The sequence below is a fragment of the Melanerpes formicivorus genome, unplaced genomic scaffold (assembly GCF_026170545.1).
Source record: "Melanerpes formicivorus ecotype bairdi unplaced genomic scaffold, bMelFor1.0.p_v2 SCAF_10, whole genome shotgun sequence".
In the NCBI taxonomy this organism is placed as follows: domain Eukaryota; kingdom Metazoa; phylum Chordata; class Aves; order Piciformes; family Picidae; genus Melanerpes; species Melanerpes formicivorus.
In genome coordinates this window covers 830,374-853,845 of record NW_027142362.1, presented here as the reverse complement: position 1 = coordinate 853,845, position 23,472 = coordinate 830,374, and the positions used below count along the sequence as shown (strand labels likewise).

At 44.6% G+C, this 23,472-nt stretch overlaps 1 protein-coding gene across 4 annotated transcripts in view; it reads right to left on the bottom strand.

Annotated features, from left to right (window-relative positions):
* The window catches only part of ADAMTS17 (ADAM metallopeptidase with thrombospondin type 1 motif 17), a 187,410-nt gene that overhangs the window by 53,638 nt on the left and 110,300 nt on the right, over positions 1-23,472 (bottom strand). For all 4 annotated transcript variants that reach the window (XM_068143316.1, XM_068143312.1, XM_068143313.1 and 1 more), the window contains 6 exons: positions 22,229-22,330; positions 20,452-20,597; positions 16,761-16,927; positions 15,404-15,531; positions 4,985-5,105; positions 2,416-2,490 (listed from right to left, as the gene is read on the bottom strand). In XM_068143316.1, coding sequence (XP_067999417.1) covers positions 2,416-2,490; positions 4,985-5,105; positions 15,404-15,531; positions 16,761-16,927; positions 20,452-20,597; positions 22,229-22,330 — 739 coding nt within the window. The remainder of the gene's footprint in view (positions 1-2,415; positions 2,491-4,984; positions 5,106-15,403; positions 15,532-16,760; positions 16,928-20,451; positions 20,598-22,228; positions 22,331-23,472) is intronic.

Here is a 23,472-nt window from a genome sequence, read left to right as displayed (position 1 = left end):
AACTCGGATCACCACCAGTGCTCCAGTTGGGCCATTAGAGCTAATGTGAGGCTTCTGGTCACAGAATATTCCTGATCTTTGAGATAAGTGCACCAGAAAACATCTCCATTGTTTTCTAGGCACATTTTATTAAACAAACTGTAACTGCAGATTATCAAGTGTCAGCTAGTAAGAAAAAGTCTCTGAGCTGGCCCTATGTCAAGGGCTCTCAAAGATGTTAGGGCTTAGGATAATTGTCTGCAACGCAGGGGTTTGCAAGGCTGGACTTAAAAGTTCTGCTATAAATGAGGAACTGGCTAAAGACTGATGAGATTTGGCATCTATCAGGCAGTATTTCTAGTAATTTCACCCATAAATCAGCCTGTTAAGATGAAGCTTTGAAAGTACAACAGGAGAACTTCATTATTTGATAATTTATAGTGCTGTGTGCAGTATACTCCACCTTGGGAACAGTTACTTTGGCACACACCAATCTTTCTGGATAATCTGCATTACATCAGTGTCTCAGGAATGTAAGACTGCGATTGAAGCAAATCCTAGATACAAATTACATGGTGTAACTCCTATTAGAAGAGTCACCAGAACAAAGAGGTGGCTTTGTCATCAAGGAGATTAATATATGAACAGTGGCTACTGTGTCTTCATTTAAATGCAAGAGAGATTTGCAAGAGGAAAGCAGCTCACACAGGAAAATCCATTGTTAGCCATTGTTATTATTCCCAGAAAGGAGAGAAAGTTTAGTGAGGACTTCAGAACGTCACTGATCTACTGTAAAATTGTTCTCCTGGTTCACATTGCAGTGAAAGATGGACTATGAGGTAAAGGAAATATCTATCCCATGGCTGAAAGTACTGATCTCTGGGCAGTCTACCTTCATGTCTTACCCCTGCACACACATGAAAATAATGTGTGAGAAAGTCAAAAGTGACATTATCAAACTATCAAAAAGTGCTCTGAACAAAGATCTCATTGCATAAGTCAAGGAAATCAGACTGCCCTGCCTACTTGCCGGTCATGGCCAGCACAGCTTCTGTAGTATTTTAGGGGAAAGAACCAGCTGGACATCTCCATTTCCATGACCCTTTCCACCATGCATCTTCTGTTGAGTGCTAGTCGTTGCAGCAGAGTGGAAATGTGTTCACTTTCTGAATAGCTGTGCGGATTCTCACTTGCTGTTAGGTCGAGTGAAATTTCTCCAGCAGCACCTGTGCTCTTCCAGCCATGGGATAGCTCATTTGGATGAAAACCATTTCACCAGAGAGCCGTGGATAGATTTCAAAGCTGTGAAGTTGGTTGCTATGATTTCTAACCTGCATGTTCTGCTTTAGCCCTTATAAGACATCCCAGAATTAGCCCTAGTGCTCTATTTTCTCATCATTTAGATGTACATCCTATTGACAAAAAATTAGTTTCTTGTGCTGGCTAAAGATGCTCCTAGCCAGCCCTATGAGACCACTGTTCAAATATCCCTTCTTCCTTTTACACGTGTGCTGGGCAAGCAGCATACACAGTAAACAGTCTTTTCACCATCCCAGTTTTCATTTCCCAAAACAATATTTACAAAGCTAACCTTATTGTGTTCTGCTTTTTAAAAAAATCCAAATACCTGTGGCCCACCTTTTGGATCACAAGCAAAAGGCAGCAATGAAAATCGTGGTGTGGCTGAGTAAAATCGAGAGGCGGATGCAGGTCACGTTCACAGCGCAGGTCTCTGAGCATGACAGGCACAGCCTTGGAACGTGGACACAAGTCAGTGATAAATCAGCCAGCCAGCAGGTATGAGACAAGGAGATTTTTATGTCCAGGTCCCCTGTATGGCAGCAGGGAGACAGAGATGGACTTCCGAACAAGTCTGTGCTGGTCTTTGCAAAATGATTTTGTAGGAAGAGGCACAAGGCATGCTGCCAGTCAAAAGCAAACCCCAGTCTAAACAGAGCATTCAGCTGGCCTACTGAAGACAGCCAGCTGCACACAAGTGTGTGCGATGTTTGGCATCACAAATAAAGGCTTTTGACCTCCTCCCTGAAAGAGAAATGGAATCCATTTCAGCTGGATCACAGGTGGCAAGATCTGAACTGCCAGACCTCCTATGAGGAGTGTTCCACCACCATGCCCCATCAGAGTTGCAGAACTCATCTGTGACATTAAGGCTGGGAAAAAATGAAAATAGGCACAATTCTTTTTACTTGGGTGATGAAAATTTGGCTTTCTTTCATGTAGATAGGTTTTCTACAAGGCAAAGATCTGTACTTGATACCTGTGACAACACAAGCTAAAAAGTAAAAGCACTTGAAGTTTATCCATGGCTTTTGATACCAATCTCCCCAGCTAATCCAACCAAGAGAAGATAAAGAACCATCACCAAAGGACGTCACTAACACCCACAAACACTGCAAACAACATTCAATATCTTACACGAGAAACACTTGGGAACAGCCTTTGCCTTTGCCATCACACATGTGGAAACCTTCTTACAATGACTATTGGTTACTGAGAAACAGAAAGGAGTTGGCATGGATTTAGTTCAGTCAATAGGGCTTGACAACACAATTTACAACCACAGGACATGTAGGGACCACTCCCGCAGCCAGCAGCGGCCCATGTACAGAGCGGCTGAGGATCTGGCCCGAAAGTTGCAGCTGCAATTCCCCCAACAGATACCACTCCAAAACAATCAATGTCTTGATGTTTGAAGTCTGTTCTCTTCTGAAATAATAAAGCAGCAGATTTGACTCAGTGTCTTGGCCTGAACTCGGATTGCAGCAAGTTTATGGGGATTTGCCACTGAGCTGTGTGATCCTTTCCACATCCGAACTGTAAATCTGGTACTGTAGTCACAGTGTAGTCTCCTTTGCACCAGCTTTTGTCAGTGTTTTGTACATATTTGCTCACAGGTCAATTTAAAGGAAAAAAGGCCATTTTTTTTTCTTGAATAACCTCATGGTCACTTGTGGTATCTCAGATCCAAACCTGGGGCTTTGCCTAATGTCTGAGGTTCACGAAGTCTCCCTGAAGGCCTGACCCTGCAAACAGCAATGTATCGATAGAAATTGACAGGAGTAACTCACAGTGCAAAAAATGTTTGAAGAATTAGGGCTGGAAATAAAAAGTGAAACCAAGAAACCTAATTTCAGTGTCTAAGGAGACTGAAACAAATCCCAAAGTAGGAAAATATGACTAGGGAACAATTAAAAGAGTGTAAATATTCTTTCCATTTCAGTAGGGTAAAATGCCCATTATAAGAGGGTCACTCCAAAAAAGCCTGCAAGAAGATGGTTTGGCATATTGTGGATGCCTCCTTTAAAAACTCTTCCCACATAAAATTTAATTCCCTTTAAAATTAAGAACCCAAAACATCTACTAAATGTTTATGAGATTATAATTGTAAACAAATTATCCCAGAGATTATATGAGAGGGGTAAATGTGAAGGCATTGCATTGAGAAAGCAACGTTTTGCCAGGTTTGTGTTTCTGAGATCATCAGCAAATAAGGATCAATGAATGCTTGAACACAGACCATCATTCAGTCAGCCAGCTCCTCTTACTAAGTTACAGGATGTTGGGGGTGAAAGCTTCCTGTAGTGTCCTGGCAGCCAGACAACCAGTTCAGGCTGGAACTGCTTTATTCCTACAGCCCTGTAAAGTTACCACCCTCAAGCAGTCTGTCTAGCTGGAAAGGGGTGCAGCCTCCTGGCAGTGATCCAGAACGCCCTTATTTGTCTGCACAAGATGCTTGGCGGTCTCACTGGAAATGATAAAAGATGGTTACTCCTCAGGAGCAATTAAGAAGTTCATGAACAGCTATAAAATCCCCTACAGAAATGGAACGTGGTTTTTTCCAATGGGAATGAGAGTCTTTTCCCATCACTTGCATCAGATGCAAATGCCTTGACAGAAGCAGGTGGAAAATACCTGTGATGAAAGAGTCAAAGGTAATAACGCAGGAAATACTCAACAGGTTGGCCTAGCAATGCGACAGCACAAATGTACTCCAGAAAGATGTGGGGCAGGTGGAAAATCCTACAGATCATAGCTGGCTCCAAAGATGAGGAGAAGAGTGTAGAGGAAGAGGACAATGAACAAAGTCAGGACCTCAGACTTCAGTGCTGAGACCTTGATTAAAGGAAGTGGCTAAGCGCTAGTGCTGCTTTAGTAAATACAGCGAATGGCGGTGGGTGTGCAAAGGGAATTGCTGTGTGCTTTGCTGAACCAGTCCTGGAGCAGCACCTGTTGAGCTAGCTCTCCATACAAAAATGGCAGTTCACTGAATGTAAAGCATTTTTTGCTGGGCAGTTCCTTCCGATTGAAGCAGCTTGCAATTCCTCAATCTGGCTTTCCCTCCCCCTGCCAGACTAGGATGTGTGATAAGAGGTTTCTCAGAAGTTCAACACAGACTCTGGAACAAAGACTAATTTGGACACCAAGCTGTATGTACACTCGTGTTTAACAAGAGAGGGGACATCCTGACTCTGGCTGGATACTGCATCCCGACTGGATACCGTTGCTGGCAGGGAATCAGTAAGAATATTCAGAAGGGAGTTCTCTTTCATTTAGCTGAGATACCCTGATTATAACATGAATCATCTGCAACATGCAACATGCATGGTTCTGAGCCCTCCAAGAGCTCAAAGGTGGTGCTGAAGTCAGCCTTCCCTCCAAGCGGAAAAGCTACTGTGATTTTCTCTCTTATTTAAAATCACCGGCACCGGTAGCATTCAAAATGAGAAACACAACTTCATTCTGAATGTCAGACAGAGGCAATGGCTGGTATCTGGGCTACTGAGTAAGCAGCAGATAGGATATCACATTTGAATTGATTTTTTTTGGTGGTTGGTTGGTTTTGTTTGCTTTTTTGTTGTTGTTTTTGTTTACTAGAGTAATTCAAACTATTCAAGAAGAAGAGCTATTACTATGACTCTTTAACTCTCCTCAAGCAGTTAAGAGAACCTCTGCTCCACTAAAACAGTTGCTGAGGGTTACTCACCCATCCCTTTGGTGTGGTTGAAGTCGCCTTTCACCACTTTGCAGGTTTTGCCATCACCACTGCAGATTCCACAGCGATCTTCTTTGGCAGCTGAGCCAATGATTCCATCGCAGCCAATTTTCTAATGACAACAACCAAAGGTCCCCATTATTCTGTTTGCAAGGTTAAAGTATCGCTAAACATTGAGATCAGAGCTAAGACATCTGACTGAAAACCTGAATGAGCAGAGAACACTGTGAAACAGGGGAGTACTCATCTGTAATCATATTGAGTCAGTTATTCAGCAACCCCCTTCTCTAGCATTAAAAGCATGAACTTTGCTTCAGAAGGTTCAACTGAAGAGAGTCTCACAAACACCAGTTATGCCATATACCATCATAGATTTCATACTAACTTCCTTCAAACACGACAGATTAAAACAGCGTTTCGTGTTTGTATAGCAACTTCCATCTGAGGAGCTCAAATACATCCCAGAGGAACATACTACTACTGTGAGAGTTTAGAGATGAGAAAAGTGTGGTTTCCTGAAATGAAAATTAAGCCAAGTAACCAAAGCCCTGGTCACAGCCCTTCACCGCACACAAATTCAGAGCGCTGCTACGAATTCCAGTGTGCTGCTCAGTCAACGAGCTCTGCTGTGGATTGGGATCTGAAGGAGGAGTGCAACACTCAGTTCTGATCACACTTTTGCAATGCCTGACAAAAGACTTCAGTAATCACACAGCTCAGGATACCTGCAATGCAAAAGTAATGTAACTGAAGCAGGTCCCTGTTCACATCTGGCCAATCCATACCATAAGACTGCTCACACAGTTATGAGTTTTTCCATAGGCTTGCACCCTGTCCAATTGAAAAAAACCCAAACCAAACCAACCTACAACCAAACCAACATTTTCACCTACAACTCCATTTTAAATGGTAGTTTTTAAATTTTCTATACCTATCTAAACTTTTTCCCAATAAAGCCCTGCAGCTTTGCTTCCCCAGCCTGGTATTCCTGGGCTAGCCACAGCACTCTCCCTGCAGCTACAGAGCCTGCCACGGTAATCTTCCTTACTGCCGAATCACTTACAGGCTACGATGGTGAACACTGCACCTTTGTAGGTCTGGATGCTGATAAATATTTATGGCCATTACTCTCAGGATGTTGTTTTCTGTCCAGGTAAGACCCTCAAAAGAATCAGGAATTTGATCTTAAAACACAAATTTCTACTAAAATAAGGGTTAACATTATTCATGTTGTTAGCAGGCATTCTGCTATTAAAAATCAGTTAAAGATTTATTCTCAGAAGATAAACAATTTATTGGCAAATGAGTTAGCAGGGCTGTCACTAATAATACAGATTTGAATAAGGCTGTTGGGTCTCTCCCTTTCTTGTCTTCTTATAATAAAGCCAGGGGAAAGTTGGAGACATATCTTAGGGAACAATCAAAACAGCAAACATTTTGAAAAATGGGGTAAGCAGGGAAATATTGAGAGGACTTGGGCTGTTTATCTGAGACTGCCTGCGTGTAAGCAATGCAACTGGGACCTGCTCAAACGTCTCCCTTCTTTTCAGAAGACACTGGCCACTGCCTGAGTCCAGATGTATTACATTGATCAAAGACTGCCAGGGCTCAGACGTGTTCTGCTGCAGCACTTGTCTGGGTAAATCGTTAGAGAATTAGAGACAGACACATGCTGAGAAAGGATGATCATCCTACACATGTCAGGGGGGAAATGCTGCTCATTAACTACAACAGCATGTGAGCTGGTGGACAAGAAGGACAGGACAAAACCTGCATACAGGGGAGTTAAAGAAAGCTAGGAAGAAGACGGCAGAGTTTCTGGCAGTTGCAGTTCTCAAGTCTAAACTTCACACCCATGTCCAACAAATAATTTAGGGATACTGAATGTGATTCTGCCCCCAAAACAGAAGGATGTCCCAGCAGCTTTCCTTCCAGGAAAATAAATATGATTTATAAATGGGGCTGCTGAAAGGCAGCTGGAAATATATGCCTGCCTGCCACCCTGCTGAGATCCTGGAAAGGCTGCATTTAATTTAAGACTGCAGTGCTATCTTTTATTGTACTGCATTGTTATTAGCACAATGTGAGCACACAAATGAATAAAGGGAATATAATGAGTGTTGAACCACACTTATTCCCAGGGCTACATGAGGAGTCTGTAGGACTATAACGGAGCAGACAAAGAATGGGGAGTTAGCAATAACGTGCTTTGCATTTACACTGGAGCTTCCCAGATCATGTAAACCGGTGCAAGCCAGCAAAGCCTCTGAAAGAGTAAGTCCTCCCTCTTCTGACACTGGGGTACAAGACATGTCATTCCCTGGCACATTTACTAGCTCACTGACACACTTTGACTTGAAGACTCTCTCTGAGAGAATGGAAAGAACACCCACTGAATCCAGAATATACCTCCTAAAACCTTTTGTTGATTTTCACCTTCCATCTTCACTGTAACTCCTCGTGAGTGAAAGAAACGTGAATGGTCCTTGCAGCCTTCCCTTCAATAGCACCATCCCTCCCATCCACAGGGCAGACTTGCCCTTCAATCCAGAGCTTGAGAATTAAAGCCCTCAGCAGATTTGGGCCAGGCTTCTTACAAAATGAAATCCTGAGGAGAATAAAGTAGCTTTCATGCTTGGATTCAAGAAAAAAGAAAAACAAAAAGAAAAGTGTCTTCTTGCTACTTTATGGAGGAAAAATACCTTGGAAGCACTTTGTTCTTCTCTACATGAACATTAGAAGCCTATTTCCCCTCCTCAAGCCTTCCAACTGTTTCCAAAGTAGAAGTGTATTTAACAACAGTACATAATAAACCAGCTTTGGTTAAGATTTGACAATGGATTCCACAAGCTGCAAAGTTGCTCAGACCCTCCCCATGTTGAAAGTACTGACACTCTTAAAACAAGTGCAAAGTGGAGGAGAGAGGGCTGGAAGAGTGAGGAAGCAAAACACAATGAGCATCAGAACAAGAGGAAATGTCCTCAAGCTTAGATGGGACCTTAGGAACAATTTCTGGGGTTGTCAAGCCCTGGGACAGGCTGCCCAGCGCAAACCCAATCCCTTAAATCCCAAGCAGTTCCAGGGAGTTATCTGCTCTTCACCATCTCCATCTGTGCTGCTTCCTCCTCAGCCCAGCAAACCCACCAAAGGGAGGGGATTTTATTTTTCAATTAAGAAGCAGGAAGGGGAAGCTTTACATTCTGAAGTCAGACCCTGTAAATAACGTCCTGTGTAGTTTCTGACCCAAGAGTCACCCTGCAGGTGAGCAGACCGAGACCATGCACCAGTGCATCCAGCAATAGCAGGATACCTTCAGTTCCATCAGAACTGAATGGACTGGTGAGAAGGGAAGCAGTTTTGTATTCTTACCAAGATGGTCCATTAAGGAGTGAGCAGGGCACTTGCAGCTCTCTGTGCTCAGAAGGAAGAATAGAAAGTAAAAAGCCAGTCTGGTGTAACCACCATCTGTGTAGTAATCTGTGGGAGCACTTCCCACTGTCAGCCCTGGTTTTGTTCTCTCGGAGCTTCTCTGTGCCATCCAACATGGCCTTGGACAGTGAAGTCCATAACTTAGGTGAAGGGGCCAATGTTGACATCACCCAGGAGTTCCACCTCCTGCCTGTAGTAGCTGTTGAAAGCCTGAAGTACTGCTATTCACAGCATCATCTGGGACAGAGGAAGATTCTAACCTAAACCATGTTAAAACATGGGAGCGCTGGCAAGAAACTTAAAAATAGTCTTTAGGGCTCAGCATGGGTTTAGGGTTCTCAGCATGGGCAGCCACAGCTACAGCCACAGGTTCCTGAATGACCTTCAGCCCAAGCACTCTCCTACCCTGACACCGTGCTTTGGAACTACCCGTTGGTCTGTACATGGATGGATACCTGCACATTTGCTGAGCCAAGCACCTACAATGCATCCTCTCTAAGCTGTATCTCAGCTTACCCTTCCTTCTCTCCCTCCCCCTTCTTCTCATTTTGATAATTAAATGTCTGAAAATACTGCTTGTTGGGTGGTATTTCCAGCTTCAGTCATTGCTGGCTCCAGCATAGGAAACTTCTCTTCTTCTGAATACACATCATTTGGATTCTTCTGTGTGAACTGTTTTCTGTATTGCTTGGCTATTTTTTAATGGTATTTTTATTTGTACTTGCAATGGCTGTGCAAGAGCTCAATTGATGCAGGCTGTGTGAGTATGTTTTGCTACATAAACACAATTATTTTTGTTATATACACCCACTCTGTGCAAGAAATGACACCGTAGGCTCACAAAACTGTAATGCTTCCCATATGCTGTACTAACTAGCTGTCTCAATGGATCAAATATAAATATTGATGCAAGATGTGCCATTTTACAAATTAATCATGCACAGAGCATGCTGCTTATGACAGATTCATCTACACTGCCAGTTTTTGGTCCATAATATCCAGTGTCCATCGACACCTCCGGGGACGGCCCACGTGAAACAAGAATGTACATATGTGAGGAACTGACATTCAGATCTGAGGGGTGAGAGAATTCTTCTTTCTTTGTTTTAAACACCACTGCCTTCGTGGAGCATTATGGGTGTCTGTCAGGATTTGTACAGGAGGGTGAGCCAAGCTGCCTAACAGAACAGAGTAAGATAGAATAGAATTACCAGGTTGGAAAAGACCTTTGAGATCATCAAGTCCAACCTATCACCCAACACCATCTGATCAATTAAACCATGGCACTAACCAAGCAGTTCATCTGTAAGTTTCCTCTATTCCTGTTCCACAAAAATTTTGTGTGATGGATTCAAGTCCATGGAGAAGTTAGGTCAGCAAACATCCTCCTGTCATTTCCCAAGCCTTCAGATTTTATCTGGACGAGGGCAGCTCTGCTGGAACAGGAGATACACTCTGTCTATTTTACTTTGCATTATCTTATCTGTGTTGGACACAATTGCACCTACCCACTGACTTTGTGTTTAGATCCCTTAGCAGTTCATGGGGATGCCAGATGCAATTATTTCTGATGACCACTTTTTCACATGCAGAGGTTGAAATTCACGTGTCAACCCCCCTGAGTTCTGGCAGCAAAGCAGGCTATATGAGTGAATGTGCAAATAATACCAAGCCCTTTCCCATCCCAGGAACTCCTTTGCTTCTGTTCTTTGGTTGCTTTCTGTAGCTACCCCTTTCTCATCCTTCCAAACCAGCTTCACCCAAATTGTCACCTCTGACCCAATTCCACCCTGCCTCTACCTTGGTTTGCACAGATGCCAGCAGGCTGTAGTCACCAGAGGATTTTATATCAAGTGCCTGTTGTTTGAAAGAGACATTTATCATGTCAGTTCTGGGGCTGAAAATAATGCACACTTAGCAGTATATGATCTGTCTGTAGCCTCCCTTTTGGCCAGTTCTTGGTTGCTGGAGCCACAAATGAAATCTAAAACTCCAAAGTAGATATCACAATGAATTGTCTATTGTATGCTCCCTGCAGGTTAACACAGAAGAGGGGGAAAAAAACATGGTGTGGGTTTTTTTTTCACATCCCACTGTTAAGTATACCAAAAAAGCAGTAAGGTATCAACAAAGTTTTGGGTTTGTCACTATCACTTACTCACCAAAAGCCTCAATACTCTTTTTAGCCTCAGATTACATTGCCACAGGCCCAGAAACTGAAAAAAAGAGGCAACTATAAAACAGGTTTCTGTAGTTCAAACAATCCTTCTGGATTTTGTGAACATACACTAAATAATTTATCAATGTACAGTGCTAAGCCAAGTTGTAGAGAGATAAGCTACCCAGTCTGGAACATCCTGTACCACAGTTTGTACAGCAGGCATATGAATAATACATGGAAAATCCTCAAGTGAGGAGGCAAAGCCAGAAATGCATCAGTCACATGCAGAAAGTGGGTACTGAGTACATAGAAAACTGTTTGCCAGCAACAGGTCCAGCAGATAACTACAGTTCCTGGTCTGCCACCTGCATCCTTCTGCTGGCACTCTGCCTATCCAACTGGCAAAAACTGGTTTTGAAGCTGTGTCCATTTTTGAGTTTCATACTGCAACAACTGCTTTGGGAAGACACTGCTTTTGTTGTGCCAGGGCAGCCCAACATGTGGCTTGTCACCGCTGACTGTACTGTGGGTTCAACAGAAGTTAAAAGTAGACTGACATGTCAGAACATTCGTAAGAAAACTCTGGGTAGAGCCAAAACATCTTCACCTCTAAAACTGTCAAATCACAACAAAGACTACTCTTCATCTCCAGCCCAGTTCCTCTGTATAGGAGGTCTCCCTTTTCAAAGAGACCTTAGATTACATCCTGCAGTACAATCCGTAGTCCCCATTGGAAAGGCCTCATGCTTATGAGTCTCAGACTAACCCTCCTTTGCAAAAAGGCAGCACAAGGGCACGTGCATCCCAACAGTCAGCTGAGCAGCTTGTCTTCTCCCCACACCACTGCTGTGTGACATCTGACAGGTTTTTATCTCTACTTCTCACAGTAGGTTTTTTATTAACACCAGCAGCACAGGGTGAAGAACTGTAAGAGGTTAGAAAGTGCACAGCTTCCATGAAGGTTGACTCATGAAACATACACAGAAGAGTCTTGAGGGAGAACAACCCCCCCCAGGGAGCCCTCTCTCTCAAAGCCGCTTCTCACTTGAAGAGAAATAGGAGGAGATAAAAGTAATCCGAGCTGCAGCTATGCTGTCCTCCCTACCCCATCTTCACAATGACTGCAAGGCCGTGTGACAGAAACTAAACTGTGGAAGCAGGGGAGAGAAGTTGCAAAGTGTACAGGAGCACTCACTCTCCTCTTCCTCAGATGCATCAGACTGCTCTTGTTTTCCAACCTGCTACAGATTTGCTGTCTCAGAGAAATCTCAGGAGAAAATAAATTCTCCTTGCTAGAAGATTAGGAGCAGCCTATATGCACACTGAACAAGACACCTAGTTTGCTCAGAAGATGGTAAGGCTAAGTCCATTTGTAGTTATTCTACAGTGTTTCTTCCAAAAGGCATAATTTTATAACACTCACATTTTTGAGCCCAACTCCTGAAGCTCTTACAGAGCTTTTATTTTGTCCTTATTCTGGCAACCTTCTGTCACTATTGAGAATGAAATGTTTAGCCTCAGAAACAACTCTAATAAACAAGAACAGGACAAAACTGAATGAAGACTTTATGATCTGTCTCAAAGACAAGAAGCCAGGTTACAAAACCTTCAGGTGACTTAGGAACTTCTGTTCTAAATTGAGGGCTGATTGGTGCTTCTATGCATGACCAAAGTATTAACCAAGTTGACTGCCTGCAGCTGCCTCCAGGTGCAAGTGATAAATACATGTTTGCTGGTGCTTATGATGATTTTGTTTCAGTAACAGTGATACTGACACCAGAAGGCTTCATTCACATTGTTTAGATCACAGCTCAGCTCATGGCTTTCAAATGGCACTGTAGTAAGCTACTAACTGAAGGAAAACTCTTCTCCCTTAGTGCCCAAATGCAGTGATGGTATTCTGAGGCTTCAGAAAATCTGTTCCTGCTTGCCTTCTCACCCGCCCCCCCCCCCTTCAAGAACAGGGTTTTTTTTTTCTTTTCCATTCATTCATCATGCAGTAATGATGCATGAATTTCATTTAGGAGCACCTCCTGCTGAAGTGAAAAGAGCTATTACATTTCCTGGAGGAGATGTTCAGAGGCAATGGTTACTACTAATCTGTCTGTTACACTGACAATGTGTCATTCTTGCCTTTGAGAGCATGTAACTAGAAGGATTACACATGAAAATAAATAACAGTAATACCACCCTCTGATTTCAGCACTTATTCTCTTCTCCAGGGCCCCCTGCAATGCTTGTTGCCAGGCTTTGTCTACACTGGATAAAGAAATAAGGAGAAGAGTAATTAAATAAATATGCTGATTAAATTGGTTTAATAGACAGCTAGTTAGACAAGTATCTGTGGCAAATGGGGTACACAGTCACATATGGCAATTCTCAGCACTAAATTATATAAGGCAGAAGAGCATTAGAAATGAGTTCCCAGGCTTTCAAATCTGCTCGGCTTGAATTGATCATTTCGCATTTTCTCTCAGCCAGATGCAACGGACTGAATGTTCTGCAGCTGTCATCACCTCTCTGCGCAGTTAAAGGCAGTTGCCCCTGACTTAGAGTGCAATTTGCTTTTCATGATGTACCTCCAAAGCTCTGTGCTCATAAAGGCTTTCCTTCGGAGGGGAGCTGGCTACTGCTCCTCTCTGGAAGAAGAAAACATACACTGCCATAATGCCTGATTTAGCATTTGTGGCTGATCTGAATGTTTGGAGCAGTGAAGCCAGCCAGGCCACTGTAATGGTCAATGGCACACAGCTGGAGGTGCACAGCTGGCCTTACTACAGAGGGTTATTAATGGATTTTTGATTTTTTTCAGATACAGATGAAAACAGGAAAAATGAAGTACCGTGGGATGCGCCACGGACCTGGCTCTGCGCAAAGCGCTAGAGAATCCAACTCATGCTGGCTCCCCGGCAGCTTGCTGTTCAGAGTCTTCATCTGAATAAATTAGGAGGATTGAATTAAAAATGCCTCTTCAGCAGCATTTGGCAGGAAACAGTGGGAAGTGTCTCCTGCAGCAGTGCAAAACTCAATCCAGACAGAGCTTTTTCACTTATCTCATCACACTGCTATTAGTAATGCTGCATTATGCTCCCAAAGCCTCTCTTTACCCAGGTGAATATCGTGCTCACCTATCTCCCCTGCCTGGAAGGCTAGAAGCAATAAACATTGGTAGCTCTTAATCACAGCTCACAGAAGGCAACAATGATGCCAAAGAGCAGCTTGTGCACCCATGGCAGACCAGCATATTTCCAGTGAAGTTAATGGAAGTAAAGGGTGATACTAGGAAGCTGTTCTGGTGGATACAACAGGCTGGTTAATAATGAAGAGAGTAACTCCTAGTACAGGACACAGATCTAGGGGAGGAAGAACTGCCAGGAAGAATCCATCACTGGCAAGGTTGCAGTAGCCAACTCAACTGTTTTTCACATCACTAATGTGTGTGCAGCGACCTTTCAACACCTGCTGCACGATTAGGAGGGAGAAAAGCAACTAAGTGCCTTGTCATAATGTCTGTGACAGTGACTCGAATCCAACTGCAACACACTGCTAGGAGCACCCATTCCCAAGGACTTCCTGTAATTTATGTTCTTTAAATAGACCTTTTCTTCTCTCTCATCACTTGTCCAAACCTTAAATCTCCAGTTATTATAGGTCTACACAACTCCCCTGAATTTTCAGGGAATCTGAAATACCAGCTATAAGCATTCAATGTGCTCTGCTATGAACTGTCTCACTGTGCAGCAAACCACACAGGATCTCCCACACCTAGTTTTGGCTGCCTATGTAATTTGGCTAGAGAGACATAATCAACATTGCAATGGCTATAGGCTGTCACATCTTCACTCCAGGTAAAGGGAACCAAGTCCAAAGACTCCTGACCACAGTCCACCTCCATTCTTACCTTGTCTGAACAGGGACAGAAGGAAACGAACATGGCCAGGGTATGGCCACTCCATCCAGAGACAACTGAGGGGACACTGATTGTCCCACTGTGGTATGGCAGAAGGAAGCCTACACTGCATTCTCTGTGGTTGGCTCTTTATGTGACCCAAACAAGTAAATGTAGATGGGGCAACAGCAAACTGGCTTGGGCTGTGTTCTGGGCTGCAGATCTGCTCCTTTAAACCTATACTCTCTATTGTGTGGAGGTTTGAAGCCTGGTTTGTGGGAGGAAAGGAACTTTCTTCTCACTGCCTGGAAAACAGGTCTTTCAAAGAGTTTTGATGGGCTCCTAGAGTAGCTCACCTTGGCATTATATAGTAATACAGTCAGCAAAACTCACACAAGGGAAGCTACTGGCTCATGCAACGGCAGGAGTCAAGGAGCAACCGGCATTGAAAAGCTTCCTCAACATTTCTAGGCAGTAACCAGGTAGACCTGAAGATCATCATGATGCTGGCACTGTAACACTTGTGCCAGGGTAGGAATAACTCGTAATCCAGTTTGCAGCAGCAGTGCTTTTCCAGTGACTCCTCTAATAGCAAAAATGGGGCAGTTAAGCAAGCCAGATTTCCCCTCCCATCTGCTCCTCTCACACAAGTCCCTTCCCACCCAAGCCACTTCATGACTACACACAGCAAATGTGGTCACTGAACATTCCCAGCTGTTCAGGGATAATCTCATACCTTGGGCATTTATTAGAGTTTGCAGACCAAGACACAGGGCTGTGGAGCACTTGCAATGGGTCTTTTGAAATAGGGTTGCCCTCTCACCTCAGGGACAGCCTTCCAGCCACCTGCAGGGATGCTCGTTCTAAGACATACAGAGCTGCCCCAGACTACACATAACACTAGAAGTGAAACAAGAGAAAGTTACTCCACCTGGCACTTGCCATGTACACAGAGGTCAGCTTCGTAAGGCCCACACGGAGTACCATCGAGGACCCTGTCTGTCACCAGCACAGGGGAATCCTTCCCCAGTGGAGAGCAGAAGAGTTCACATGGCTTATCTGGAAAAGGAAATATGAAAGCAACTGCTTTTAGGAACAGAACAAACAGAACAGAATATCTGCTGCTAGAATGTCTAGGGAAAAACTCCCAAACTGACTTGCAATATACGAGACTAGGAAGGTTGTGTTTTTCATCCATGTTAATGGCAATCATTAGATTATATATTTAGACCTCACTTTGGAAAAGCTACTCTTGCATTTAGCTGGAAAAGGAGTTAAGCAGAGAAGCTCTTTCAAAGATTTGTATTACTATCTGTCAGCATACAGCAGATGTCAGGGTTTGCTGACTGCATTTGCCATATGTTTAAAAAACAGATATTTAGGCAGTGTAATGTTTGTCCTTTGGAGCTGACCCTGCTCCTCACAGACTTCATCCAAGGAAGAGCTTACAGACATTCAAATGGAAACATGTTTCATACTACAGAGTCAAGTACTTCCCTCCATCAGACACCAGAGAGAGGGTTTGCCAAGGCATTAAGCTAAGTGGCACAGGCCTTTTCTAGGTTTTCAGTGGAACCAGAACTCTGCATGTCTGAACTGGCTTCAGACTGAATTTGTTAGTGCTAGCACAGGAAAGGGCTTATCCAATGTCTGGACTTCTGATATGAGTTCCAGCACCACCCTCCTCTGATCAAGCATGTCTTTAGGATGACCAAATGAAACTAGCCTTGTCTGTTTTTCACCAGAGTGCAGCAAAATGTATTTGCTCCTGCAGAAAGGACATCACTATGATCCTTTCCCATGTCCCCCCAACATCCAGCTGAACAGTAGATGAACAGCAAGACCCAGCAAAGGAAGCATTAAAGACATGTAAGTAGGAGAGGCAATCACACTGGAATGCCCAGAATTGACACACTTCAAAAATATCCCAGGGAATCTTTTTTTTCCTTCTTCTTTTTTTCAGTTCCAGGTTAGTTTGCCCCTTCTCCCACTCAAACTGCCATTCCCAAACACCTCTCTGCTCAGACCGGGAATCAACTTAGGGCACCTCTTCCCCAGCATTACAAAACACTGACTAAAGAACAGGCAGCTCTGTGTATTCTGTTAAGAAGGCCAAAAGAACAGCGGGGCAGCAAGGAGAACAACTCATTGTGATGAGTCTTTCAGCTGTAGCTAAGGGGAACATACTTCTTAGCAACAAATGAGGGCTTTGCAGATGAAATCAACAGGGGCTGAGAAGCTCCCGTTAAGGAACAGCAAGGCACTACAGAGGGAGATGGAAAACTTACCATCAACCATGACGGCTGTCAGCAGGCTTTTCTTCTTGTTGGTGTATCTGTCATGGGCCTGACACTGTTGGTCCCTGAAGCTTGGCACACCTTTAGGGCAGGGTAAGTTCTCACACACAGTGTGCTCCACACTGGCTCCCCGGCAGTTCTTCCCACCCGGCCCCGGGCTGCCACAGGAAAGACAAACCAGGGTCAGCAGGAACAGCACAGCTTTGCCTCATTGTCCCTGTCCAAGGCAGCTCTTGAAATAGCAGGAATGATCCCTCCTCTCAGATGTTCCGTGCTGGAGGGCAAATCCTGCTCTTAGTGGTTCTGACAGAAAACTATTCAAGCTCCGTTCTGGATCTGTAACTGGCTTATCACAACAGATGCTGTGGAGTATTTCAGAAGCATGTTCTTTTGTAGTATCTCAAACACTGATCAATGAATACGAGCTACCTACACACTGCACACCTCAGGTAAGAGGTAATCCAAAATGCTGTTCACCTCTGGGCACTCAGGACCTTTCTTAGGAGAAGCTATGGAGTGTTTGCATCCTGTATCACAAGTACACGGACCAGAAACAAATCTGTGCAGCAGTTAACTTCATCCACGTAACCCACACCATTTTACAAGTTGTTTTTTAAACACAGAGGAAAGGCCACTGCTCCAACACCAGGATTAAGCACCTGCAAAATCTATCTCCAATCAACAGTGTAATTCAAGCCCACCCTGATACATGCCTGAAACAGTGACTCTGTGAGTTCTCCTGGTAGACAACTTCACACTCATCTTCCACCGTATCTATGCCAAGAGAATCCCCTCACTGATGGAACTGAAGAAACCAAAGCCCATCTATACTACCATGACCTTTTTACGTGACAAGAGGGAATTGGAGAAGTGGTTGAGATCACATTTGGGTGTTCCATTTAACCTTCTCTTTAGGCTTTCTCTTCGGTCCCCCTGTACAATAGTTCAAAGTCCAGACAAGAACACAAGGCAGCACAACTCAGCGGTCTACACATGCACACAGGCTCACGACACGCTGCCTTACAACCATTTGGAGGCAATTCATGCAAATCTCAGTGAAATTACAGAGAACAGTGAAGCAACAGTGATGGTCTCACACGTTCGAAAGTCAGCTGGCAGGAGTAAAGATTCCAGAAAAAAACACAAATAAAAATCCCAAGACCAAATATACATAAAATAAAAGATAAATCCCTCAGTCAACATTTTTGGACAGTGAATAAACCAGCTGCAGGAGTGGCCTCATGCCAGGAACTTGAAGCAACAGAAGATCACGTGTGTATCCCCAGCCAAGAATGTATATGAGCAACAGAACTTTAAAATCAGTGTGCAGCCCTGGAGGGAGCACTTCCTGCCATTTAAGGAACGATGATGAATGGATTTAGGTTTGGTCAGCACTCTGGTTAAAGAGACTTTTTGTAGCTGACAGCAAAGAAACCTGCTCAGTTTCTGGTTCAGGAAAATCATAGAATCAATAAGGTTGGAAAAGACCTCAAAGATCATCAAGTCCAACCTATCACCCAACACCTCATGACTAATTAAACCATGGCTTCAAGTGCCACATCCAATCCCCTCTTGAACACCTCCAGGGACGGGGACTCCACCACCTCCCTGGGAGCACATCCCAATGGCCAATTACTATCTGTGAAGAACTTCCTCCTCACCTCCAGCCTAAACTTCCCCTGGCACAGCTTGAGCCTGTGTCCTCTTGTTCTGGTGCTGGTTGCCTGGGAGAAGAGACCAACCCCCATCTGGCTCCAACCTCCCTCCAGGGAGTTGTAGACAGCAATAAGGTCTCCCCTGAGCCTCCTCTTCTCCAGGCTAAACAACCCCAGCTCCCTCAGCCTCTCCTCACAGGGCTGTGCTCCAGACCCCTCCCCAGCCTTGTTGCCCTTCTCTGGACACATTCAAGTCTCTCAATGTCCTTCTGAAATTGAGAAGCCCAGAACTGGACACAGGACTCAAGGTGTGGCCTAACCAATGTTGAGCACAGGGCACAATGACCTCCCTGCTCCTGCTGGCCACACTATTCCTGATGCAGGCCAGGATGCCATTGGCCTTCTTGGCCACCTGGGCACACTGCTGACTCATGTTCAGCTGCTGTCAATCAGCACCCCCAGGTCCCTTTCTGCCTGGCAGCTCTCCAGCCACTCTGACCCCAGCCTGTAGCTCTGCCTGGGGTTGCTGTGGCCAAAGTGCAGCCCCTGGCACTTGGACGTGTTGAATGCCATCCTGTTGGCCTCTGCCCATCTGTCCAGTTGGTCGAAGTCCCTCTGCAGAGCCCTTCTGCCCTCTAACAGATCAACATCTGCTCCCCAACGTGGTGTTATCTGCAAAGTTACTCAATCCCCTCATCCAGGTCATCAATGAAGATATTAAAGAGGATGGGGCCCAGCACTGATCCCTGGGAGACACCACTACTGCCTGGCTGCCAGCTGGATGTGGCACCATTCACCACCACTCTCTGGACTCAGCCTCCAGCCAGTTCCTAACCAAGCTCAGAGTGCTTCTGTCCAAGCCAGGGGCTGACAGCTTGGCCAGGAGTTTGATGTGGGGAATGGTGTCAAAAGCCTTGCTGAAGTCCAGGAAGACTTCATCCACAGCCTGCTCCACATCCACCAGGCAGTCACCTGGGCACAGAAGAAGGTGAGGTTGGTGAACAGGATCTGCCCTTCTTAAATCCATCACAGACATGCTATTTAAGGTGAGGAATAAACAAACAAAAATATCCCTTTGGCATGAATACAGCTCAGCAGCATCCAGTGTGTGCCATCTAGGCAGGCACTTTGAAGCCATATGTTGCCAGAATTTCAGCCCCCATTTAAAAAGAAGTTTCCTGTGGTGAAAACCTTAAACTATGAATTGAGGTACACATGGAAGGCTGCTCTAAAGATCAGGAGCACCCTCACTCTACTCAGAAGTTATGATGCACACAAAGAGGGGTGGCTAGTTAAATGGCCACTACTGTAGCCTGTTCCGGCTTCCCAAAAGGAAGACAACTTCCAGATGTGCCCCAACTGACCTGGGGGGTGAAGGATGGCACATGGGATGTAACAACATGTTTCTTCCTGAATCCAAGCCCAAACAGAGAGCATGGGCTTACTTGCAGTCACTGTGCAGGAGCTAAACAGCACCCACTGCACTCACCGGGCAGCAAAACGTCTCTTCATATGCAGCAAGTCTTGCTGTACAGAATATCTCAAGGTGCTTTACCAACACAGCTATATGACTCTAAGAGGACTGTCAGCCGCTCTTTTGCCTCCCAAGCCCAGAGCCAGCACTCACTGAAAAACTGATCTCTAAAGGTATATTGGCTTGGTTTGACCTGCAGACACAGATCAACCCCTCCTCATTCACTGCAGTGCTGAAGAGGAAACACAGCATCACTTTTCCTGCCAAACTGCATGTTTTAAATTCAATTGTATCTGTATTTGAATGATTGCAATCAACCACTTGCACTGGTAACCCTTTGAGCCACTTCTAATGGTAATCCTTCAAGCCACTTCCACAGAACCTAATTCACTCTGGGTCACAGCAGTATTTTGACCTGGTCCTTGCTGCTCATGAACAAGAAATCTCTCGTGTCCTCAGTGTGGCTCTACTGCCCATTTCTTCTCTGTACTCCTGCAGCAAGGATTTCTAAGCTCTCCATGCAAAGAGAAAGCAGCACAAAGTGAGGACTTACGGGGGGTTGTCGCACTTCCGCTGCCTGAACCGCACTCCTGTGCCGCACGTCCGGCTGCACATGCCCCATGGACTCCACATGCTCCAGTCTCCATCCACATGCTCGGGGATGGGAGTCTTACTGACACACTCCCCAGCTCGGCACCACTGAAATGCAGTTGTGTGTTAGAGTGGCTTGAAAGAAACCCTGACCTTGCAAACATTCCTACACAGGCAGACTGAGAAGGATGTCTGAGAGATTACAACAAGCCCATGCTTAAGTTTCTAGATATTTAAGGCTTTGTTGAGATGGAGGAGGGAGAAGGAGAAAGGGAGGAGGTGAAACATAGAAATGATAGTGTCACCTTCAACAAATCCCCAAAGGGAGTTCTGTCATTGAAAGCAATAAGCACAGAGTGGAGCCCCTTGCTTTATAAAGCAGGTAATTACCTACCTACACTCAAAGACTTAAAGCCACACTCTTCACAGAAGCAGAGTCCAAGAAATTATACCCGAAAGCAAAGTCTCCATCAACAGTATTCCCAGCATATATAAAATAATTGAGGTATTTTGGACCTGGCTTAGCTGAAGCCCCAAACAACCTTTGATTCTAAGAGGTTGTGCTAGCTCCTGACCAAGCAGCAAACTTGGCCTGTTCTCCTGCTCTGTCCGGGACAGGATACAGAGCACTGCTGAGCAGGCTTACAAAAGAATCACCAGGACTCTAGCAGTCCAATAAACATGTATCCAAAAATCTTGTTCCTCAGTTTCTCTGCCATGCTTTCCAGGACCCAGGAAAAAATTCTTGATTTTACCCTTTCTTGCCTCCCCAACAAACCAAAAGTATCAGAATCCCAAACCAGTAAGTGGGGGGCTGGCAGTTACCAAACCAGTCAAGCTCCTTTTGTAGCCTAACAAGTTATCAAGCTACACTAGGAGAATCAAACACATTTATTTATGACTCACTCACCACCTAGCCACAGAGGTCAATCTCAGAGGTTAAACACCTTCACTTAAGCCAACTTCTGATAGCACAGCAGGTGAGCTGGGAGGCAGCAGGTAAGCCTCAGTAACTCCCACCCTCCTGACACTAAAGCCGGTTACCGGAATGGTGATTTTTTTTTGCTGGAGGAAGAACCACCGATCTGGGACTTTATTTTGTGTTTCTTGTAACAATTTTCTACATCTACCTGGATTCTGGGAAGTCCAAACATCATATATGCCTTAGTCACATGAGTAGATACAGCAAACTGTGCTTCAAGAGTAACTGACCACCACTGAGCTCAACACATTCTGAGCTACTTTTTGAAGCAATCAAGTTTTTCAGTCGCCTTTTTCTTTCTCCATCTTTCTCCACTACTCCAGTGTCTTCCTAAAAGCTCGCCATACTTTTTACCTCAAATACAGCCAAGGACACTATTATCTTTGATTACACTGACAGAGCACCTCACTCACAACACCCCAGCAGCAGCAATGAACACAAGTGACATGAGCGAGCTACTGCCCAGCATGACTTGCAGGGCACTCACCCTGTGCATTTAGCAGAGGGAGGCACAGGGCTTTTCTTCACTGTAGGCCTAGACCTCAAGGACTTGACTACTGAGGTCTCCAAAGGCTACTGAAATACACTTAACACAAAATCAGAAAGACCTAACCCAACCCAGCTGTTAGTTGAGCAGCTCCTCTATCAGAAGAGCACAAAAGAAAGGTTTATGCTAAATACTGAACATCTCAGAAGCAAGTATTCCACTGACCATGCTGGAAAAAACAAAGTGATTGCTGCCAAGCATTTTGATTACCTTGTCTGCACCGCATTCAGTGCCATCCAGAGGAGGGTCCAACTTTGTCTTGCAGGATGTATCTCCTTCCACCAGGCACCAGAGCCCAGCACACATCAAATGCTGTAATCATAAAGCAATGAGGTGCAGCTATTAGTTTTGGAGTTGTCAGCTATCATTATGGGATACACTTCAAAGCTCAGACAGTTTTTCTCAAGTGAATCCAGAGATATATAGATGGATTGGGAACAATTACTTTCAAGGACAGACTGGCATTAAGTGATGGGGCAGGAAACATAAAAGAGATTGATGGATGCCATTGTCAGGAACAAAACCCACCTGAAACAAGAAATGCACTATTCACACAGACTTCTTTTCAAAGAATAAATCTGGTCCATTAAAACATAATCCTCTCTGGGAGGCCAAGGAGGGTGCTCTGGAACCATGCCACGTGCTTAGATGTCCAAGCTGCTTAATTACTTGTGTTTTTTAAAATGATACTCAAGTAACACAGTCAACACTGCTAGACCTGGTGGTAGCCATAACTAGCCAGTGATGCCCCCTGGTAGCTCTAACACCCCCCAGTGATACCACCTTAAGGTGAAATGAGAAAGAGAAAAGGATTACATAGCATGCCATGTGGCAGAGGAGGAGCTTGGTGACAGGCAAAGTTAGTAAAGGTGGTGAGAAGTAGCTGCTAATAACTGGTGTGCTAGAGAAGGTGAAAAGTGAGATGTGAAGGCAAGAGGAGCAGGAGGTACAGCACATCTCACTGCCAGACTTGAAACACCTCCTGGGTATCATTACTCAACACGGCTGCTGTGCCCAGCCAGTGTGTGTGGCAGGGCTTTTGCTGCTGAGCACACTAGTGTGATCTGTCAGATCAGTGTGCTTTCAGAAAGAGAGAAAAAGAACCAGAAAAAGAGTTTTTTACATCACTAACATTTTCCACAGCATCCCCCATGCTTTGCATTCCATGAAAGTGGATGATTTCAATACAGTGCTACAGATCTGAGTAATAAAAAAAAAAGAAGAAGAAAAAAAGGAAAAAAAAGAAGAGTTACATTTCTTTCCACTATTGTTCACATTTCAGTGTAATGGTAAAAAGATGAGAAGCCTGAGTCCAGTGCCAGCTGGTCTTGTCAAGATTTATTGCACCTCATTAAATAGTTGAGTCAACACGCTCCAGCCTTATGGTTCTTTCCCAATGTAATGTAAGAGACTGTGGGTGCATGTGTGCTGTGTGTACAGGCATGTTGGGATGT